This window comes from Apium graveolens, chromosome 11 (genome assembly GCF_009905375.1).
Source record: "Apium graveolens cultivar Ventura chromosome 11, ASM990537v1, whole genome shotgun sequence".
NCBI lineage: Eukaryota > Viridiplantae > Streptophyta > Magnoliopsida > Apiales > Apiaceae > Apium > Apium graveolens.
Genome location: NC_133657.1, coordinates 196,355,047 through 196,363,087, shown reverse-complemented (window position 1 = coordinate 196,363,087; position 8,041 = coordinate 196,355,047). Strand labels below are relative to the sequence as shown.

Here is an 8,041-nt window from a genome sequence, read left to right as displayed (position 1 = left end):
CTGAGTTCTTATACTTTCTTACGTGTGCGTGTGTAATCAATTAGTAAAAAAAATCGTTTAAATTACCAACTCACCCATTTAATTTTAATGGGTTGTTTTGAACAAACCCTAATTAGCCACAGTTCACATAGGCAGTGCAAGTGAAAAATAGGGTTAAATGTTTTAGGACATAATTGTAGCTAGTACTAGATTGAAACAGTGCAGCTAATACCTGCAACCCAGCCATTTGTTTAGTTCATTTATGTGTGTTTTTATAGGGCTCGGCATGGGGCTAACTTCAGGTGGACCTACAGGGTTAATTTTTCCAGTTTTTAAGCACAGGTCTTCAAATTTTGTAGTGGATACAGTACAAATCAATTCAGTTTATGTAGACAGGGCTGAGGCACTCAGGTTATAAAGAACATCTCTTTAGTTATAAATATATTAAATAAATAGGTTTAAGACGTTATAAGGGATGAAAACTTCAACAACATTTCTTATATATGTTCCTTATTATTATAAAGAGAAACATGATTAAAAATGGAAGTAAATGAATATTTATTTATAAAAATGAAATAAAGGATGATATAGGTTTTCGTAAAAATAAGGTATAAGAGGAATATGACAAATTTTTAAGGACCAGTAGCTAGTGTCTAGAAGCAGAGGAGTAGATTTCTAGGAGTAGATTTCATACCAAATTCCTTATATTTTAAATTTAAGGTTTCATTTAGCTCGTCTGTTGGAGGTGCTTTAATTACGATCCTCCTAATTTGATTGTAATTCAAAATGAGCCGAAATAAATCTAAAAAACGAGTTAAATGCGGCCAACCATTCGTTTAAATTAAATGAATTCAAATATTTGGCCGAGCTGCTCGTTTAAGCTTAGCGAGTCGGGTCGAGTCAAATTTACTCGCGAGTTAAATGAGACAGATTTAAACGAGTTGAGACGGGTTTGCTCTGCGAGTTAACAATAAAAAAATAAGATTAATTGAAATTCTAAATTCTAAAAGTAATTAATTTGTAAAAATTAAACAAGTTTGAGTCGAAGGTGAATTCTAATCAGGCCCAGTATATACTCGGCTCAGCTCATTTAACTAACTAACTGATCGACTAATATACGAGTTCGAGACAAGTCGGGTTCAATTTAACGAGTTCAACCTTAACCTGCTCACGATATATAGCTCCGACATGAATCACACCCCCGCCCCATCCACGTAGTACCTTTAATTCATGAGGATGGAACCAATAATTGTCTCCAAATTATAATCTTTTAAAACCACCAATGCATGTGCATCATCTAATACTAATCAAATTATTATATAAGTTTCTGCGTAGTTCCCCTTAAACTTGTTGAATGTGACACAATATACACAGCAGTACTACAAAAAGATTGGGTAGAGACAGAGATACATGTAAAGAAATAGCAAATGATGGAAGGAGGCATGTACATGAAGGAACTGTTTGTTAGCTAAGCGAGTCGATCTTTTTCTTTAGCTTTTTCTATTTGCAGCTGATTTTCCGCCTCGTACAGTAGCAAGCAAAGACATATATTAAGCTAAAGCAGCTGTCAGAACTCAATACCTACCTTGATTGTGTTACATATATGATATGCGGAGCTGTTCCCCGCCATCGTTGAACGGGATACAGCTGCCGTAATGCTTCATTGCGGTAGTACTCACATGCCGGAATAAAACATTGCGAAAGCCTGCAATGAAACATTGCTGATGGTGGATAATTTGGCTATGATATATTCACATCTCATGTTCAAATATTATACTACTTGTACTATAGGAGTATATATATATTTAGAGAGTGTGATCTGATCACCTATTTTAAACACTTTCATCTTCTGTTAATAATATTATTAACTTAAGTTTCTGTCAACAAAACCCTAATGCTACAAAACAGTACCTTCTGCCCATATAAACTCATTATTATTGTTTCAATTAATTAGCTATCAAACCCTAATAGTACAAAATAGTACTATTTTCTGCAGCTCTCGTGGGTTAAATTATGAAGCTATCCTATTCACGTTACTTTCAAAACATTCAAAATTTTAAATTAAAAATGTTTATCATTAATTTCGACAGTTGGCTGGGGACATTATTTACTCTTGCCCCTGATATGATACAGGACGGAGGCAAGGGGTTGACCAATATAATCATGAAATTAGTATTAAAATTTACGGGAAAAAAATTACTTATTCATATATTTAGTATAAAAAATTTCTTATTTTTAATTTTTGCCCCCTCACAAATATATGAATTTTATGAATCTAGTACTAATATTAATGATATTTACGTTTTTTATGAATTCAGATACACGGATTCAATTACATTTATATATTGAAATTTTTAAAAATATTTTTTATAAATTTGTTTAATATATAAGAAATTAAGACATTATATGGGACATCTCCCGACCTTACTATTATAAATGATAAGTAGATAAATAATTATATATCAATTATAAATATGATTGAATAATTTTACTTACAAATGAGACCTTTTTTAATTAAATGAACTAAAATAGGTAATTTTAAATTAGGTACCTTGTTATCAAGGTTGTCCCAAATCTCTTTTTGGGTGTTAGTATGTTTTGTTTAAAATATTTGTGTATGTTGGTGTTGGTTCCGTTGTAAAGGATTTATATGATTTTTTGGCGGATCAAGATTTTTTATATTGCATAAAAAATGAGATGGTGGTGAATATCACAACTAATTATTTTTCACAACAAAAGATTATTCTTACTTTGGGGGCATTTGTTCCTTCGATTTTAGTTGATGTAACTAAAAATTTTGAATAATGGGCTACAGATGGCATTAATGTGTTGCTATCTTCAGGGTTGGTGTTTGATAGAATGCTGAGAAAGTTATTATAATCCTTTTTATTTCAAATAATATTATTGTATTTGTTAAGCAATCTGAAAACAAAACGACTACTTGTTTAGTTCGTTTATTTGTTTCTCAATCACGTTGTATTATCAGTTCGGAAGTCTGTTCCGACCGTCTTCCAGTATTTCAATGAATGCATTCTATTTTATTTGTAAAAAAAACCCATAATAATACAAAACCAGACTATTTTTTGCATCTCTGGTGGATTGAATTATGAAACTAATCTATTTGCCTGGATATATATATATATATATATAATATATATATATATATATATATATATATATATATATATAGCACCCCACTCCTGTCATAATTAACAACTAATTGTTTGTAACCATTTTTCGGCTCATAAATGAAAATTTTAAAAATGTTGTGTTAAACACACAAAGCCATAATCTTTGTATGGATGAATTAAATACTACATTCGTCCCATTCGTTCTTTTATATTTTTTTTCTCATTTTGACACGTATTTTAATGTTAATATAAAGTATAGTTTCATAAGTTTTTAAAATCTTCCTTTTTTTTATAAAAATATAAACACAATATTTTTATTCAGAAGATTTTTTTTAAAAAAAATAATTTAGAAGCCTTACAATGTATAACCCAATATTCTATACGTTCAAAGAACGATTGTGAACGATATATGTTCTGGGGACCTATTGTCTAGACTTATATATACTAACTTAAATACCGTGCGATACACGGGATCGCTAATATTCAAATAATTTTAGAATTTTATTTATCCAATCATATAATAAATTTAATATATTTATATAAATATATAATATTATAGATTTATAATAAAAATAATAAAAGAATTAGGATCAAATTGTGGTCGTAGTTCAGTAGGAAAAGGAGAATATATCTAGTTGTTTAGTAATTTGTACTTTAACATGTATATAACATTATTTATTTTTATTTTTAATAATCAAAATAGGGGATAACCAGCTCGCAAGGGTTGACTCAGTTGGTTAAAGAGGGGATAACTATCCTCTTGGTCACATGTTCGAATCCCACGAGAGGAGAATTTATGATTACGCCTCATGAGCCAGAGTGTGTCGCTAAATGCGGTTTATCTTGCCTCACGTGGTTTGCAGACTATTGCGTGAGCCCGTGTAGTTTATCTAGTGCGCACCTGCTATGGGTTCCCTGCGATAAAAAAAAGGAGATAATTGTTGAACCAAATAATTTTTACAAAAATATATCTAATCCGGTTATTATTTTATAGTATAGATATATTGTATTGCTTAATGGTTAACACTTTAACACTTACAAAAATATATTGCAAGTTCATGTTTATTATATATAAGTTTTCACCCCGTGTGATGCACGGGTCTTCATTCATATTTTTATATTATTTAAAAATTATAATAAATTTCTTTTAGTTAATATTAAACAGTATATAATTGATGACATTTGGGCAATTAAACTTTATTAGTATATTTATAAATAATAATATTAATATTTGTTGTTGGCGGGATTCGAAACTGAAATTTGGGTAACATGTAAAATAATAATATAAATATTTGTTGTTGGTGAGATTTGAACCTGGTAGTTTGAGTAGTGTAAAATAATAATATAAATATTTTGTTGTTGGTGAGATTCGAACTTAGAAACTTGAGTAGTGTATATAATTTTAATATTTGGATCTAACCGCACTGATCACTTGATTAAAAAGATCCGACACTCATAATGAGGATCACCAAACCAACCATAAAAAGGGAATACTAAAATATGCCCATCCTGGATTATAGTATAGTATAAATAGTATAGATTCTTGGGAAAAAGGTGGAATTGCATATATTTTTACTGCCTGTAAATAGAGAGTCCGATTGTGGTAGGGGACACTGGACAAAACAACTAGTAAAGTACACGTCCGTCCGTACACAAAGGAGCTCTTTTTTAGGGGTTGTAAATAATTCTCCAGAAGCTTATATAATTACCTGGAAATAAAAGCTTTAATAAAGCTACCTTCAGTTTACAAAACAACCAAACAGACTTATAAGAGAAGAAGTGGTAGCTACCAAAATAATGCATAACAATTGATGTACTTGTACTGAAAGAAGAAGAGGAGAAGGCAAAAACAGTATAATAATGAGGTGCCAAGATTGTGGAAATCAAGCAAAGAAGGACTGTTTATACATGAGGTGCAGGAGTTGCTGCAGGAACCGAAGTTTTCAGTGCCAAACTCATGTCAAGAGCACTTGGATCCCCGTGTCCACCAGGCGTCCAAGACTCCAGGATGTTTCTCCAAATACTAAAAGATATAGACACCATCTTGCTTCTTCTTCTTCCGCTCATCATCCTCTAGGTACCCGCCCCCCTCATTAAACACACACAGACAGAAAGAAAACCGAAGATATCATGTTAAGTAATCAGCTCATCTAAAATCTCGAGATGTTAGAGAAAGATTCATATATATATATATAGAGAGAGACGGATCTTAGTGTAAAAGATATATATAGACACCATCATTCTTCTTCTTCTTCTTCTTCTGCTCATCATCGAGGCACCCTCCATTTCACTCAACACACGCACATAAAGGAAAGAAAAACGAAGATACAATGTTAAGTAATCAGCTAATTAATCTAATATCCTAAGATGTGAGAAAAGGATCTGTATCTGGATCTTAGTCTAGGGTCTAGTTTCTTTATGAAACTAAATATTCATAAGAAAAATTAGTTTCTAGGTGATGAAAATCGATAACTTTTACAGATTCTAATTAAAACCCTAGATCATTCTACACATTATTTAAACCTAATGAAGTGTGGTGACAATTAATTAGTTATAATTGCAAGTATATATGAGTTATATTAATTTAGCAAAAAAAGTAGTATGAGCATATAGGATATGATGTAATGACACTTACAAGAATCAATATTTGTGCATGATGATTAACACATTTTTAGGTTATGGAGGGGAGTTTCCGGCAGAAGCGAGTTTTCCGGCAACTTTTCGATGTGTTAGAGTGAGCTGTGATGATAGTGAAGCAGATCAGTATGCATACCAAACATCAGTGAATATACAAGGCCATATCTTCAAAGGCATTCTTTATGACCAAGGTCCTGTTCAAGAGGCCTCCTCTTCATCAGCTGTTGGCATTTTTCAACAACCAAATCTTTTCACTACTACTACAACTTCCACTTATCCCTTTGATCTTCTCACTCCTGGTACACAATTCTTCCCCTACCCAAAATCTTAAAAAAAAAAAAAAACTACCTTGTTATAACTTGTAAGACGTCTCGCTCTCTTGAACCTGCTGTCGGTAAAGGCCTTGTTTCTTGTCGTGATTCGTATGCATTAACATTATTAAGTGAACTGAACAAGAAAGAGGAAGTAGAAAGGGAGGGAGGGAGGAAGGGGGAGGAATTAGCAATGTTGTTAAGTAAATTAGTAAATTATTTTTACACTTTGATGAAGGATTATTTGACCATGTGTGTGATTAAAAATTGTTTTGTCTTCTAGCTACTCACTAACTTTGTTACTGTTTCAGCTTTTAAGTAGTTTAATGTTTGTTTACTGCTTGTTTATGAGCTCCAAAAACAGCTTTAATCCTGATAACCCGAGTCTGTGTTGGCAGGAATTTGATATCTTGAAATTGTGTTTTTGCTTCAACTCAGATTTGATAGCTTGAAATTGGGTTTGGCAGGGATTTGAAATGTTCTTAAAACAACAAACCCTTTATTAATTACTCCACTCTCATATAACGAGAGTGCTGACAAGCGATGTTATAATCACCTGCTCGCAAAAAATTTATGCGGACAAATATAAAGTGAGAAATTAAAAATGAATGTTGTTAAATATTTATGCTTCAAATTTGTTTATATAATTGTATTTAATTATTAAAAAAACTAATATTTTAAGAATGTAATGGATACTGATAGTGAAACTGTGGAGTAAATATTTACACACTAATTAGTATTTAAGACGAGATATTTAAACATTACAAGAAAAGGGCTAAATTCGACCGGAAAAAATCGGCCGAATTTAGCAAAATTCGACTGAAAACAATTGTTTTTAACTAAATTCGACCGATTTTAAAACGGTTATTTTAAAGGGAGTCGAATTTAGAAGTTCGGTCGAATTCAACACTAAATACGACCGATTTTTTCGGTTGTATTTGTTTCACTGAAAATTCAAAAATTCCGTCAAAAAAATCAAAAAAATTTAAAATCCCACCAAAAAGTTAAAAAAAAATAAAATCCCGCTCAAATTCTAATTTCAACCGAATCCGGTCTAAATAACTTTTCTAAATTTTACCAAATCTGGACAAAATAATCTACTTAATTCGACCGAATTCAGTCAATTTTAACCCCAGTCAAATTTAAATCAGTTGTATTTAACTCTGTTTTCTTATAGTGAAACCTATATATTGGCTACTTTACTTGTGAATTTTGTATAATGATAATACAACACGCATACTCTGCAATCACAAGATGAATTTTACACTAATTTATCCGACAAATGAAGGGGTCATATCACTCTATTTGCTCTTAAATTTTAGGATGTTTATTTTTATTCTGCAAACATACAGTTCATCTACAGTAGCTTGTTATATATGGACGTACGAGTGCCCTTAATATATATATAAGCAGAGACCTAATTAACACTCTCACATTATTTGTTAATATATATACCCAATCTAGTTAGCAGTACAAGAAAAGCAAACACCAAACATGCAAAATGTATTTCTATATATTGAGCTACCGGAATTCATGCAAGCCTGAAGCATGTAAAAGAAACAGAGAAGTACGAATACCATGCTGCAAATGCTTGCAAAGAAGGAAAAAATCTCATCTGTCTGTGGGTTTAGGTATGAAATGTTGAAGACACTATTTAGTCATTTGAATGAATTTTATTATATATGTGCTAGCTACTATGAAGTTATCGAACTAATTATAATAAAATTGTAGAAATTGTAAGTTAAATTGTAGTGTCGTCAAACCCTATAACGTGTTTTTCTCCCAAATCGTATAACAGTCATACACAGGTACAATATTTAAGCATAAATTGATTGTCCTATAACGTGCTTTCCTCCTATAGACCGTATCACATTCATATACGGTACAATTTTTTAAGTACAAATTGACCGACACTCTTCTTCACAATTAAACTCACGCACACGCAAGTAATCGAATCTTGATCGACTTCCCTTTATTTATCAT

General features: G+C 31.4%; 1 protein-coding gene across 1 annotated transcript; it reads left to right on the top strand.

Annotated features, from left to right (window-relative positions):
- Positions 1-4,864: 4,864 nt before the first annotated feature.
- LOC141698589 (protein SHORT INTERNODES-like) lies at positions 4,865-6,329 on the top strand. Its single transcript, XM_074503311.1, has 2 exons — positions 4,865-5,187; positions 5,786-6,329. Exons 1-2 carry the CDS (start codon positions 4,971-4,973, stop codon positions 6,076-6,078), a joined length of 510 nt encoding a protein of 169 aa, XP_074359412.1. The 5' UTR covers positions 4,865-4,970; the 3' UTR covers positions 6,079-6,329.
- Positions 6,330-8,041: the final 1,712 nt, after the last annotated feature.

Coding starts and splice junctions, on each gene's coding strand:
- LOC141698589 (XM_074503311.1), top strand. CDS start 4,971: ATGAGGTGCCAAGATTGTGGAAATCAAGCAAAGAAGGACTGTTTATAC. Junction 5,188..5,785: donor TTCCGCTCATCATCCTCTAG/GTACCCGCCCCC, acceptor ACACATTTTTAG/GTTATGGAGGGGAGTTTCCG.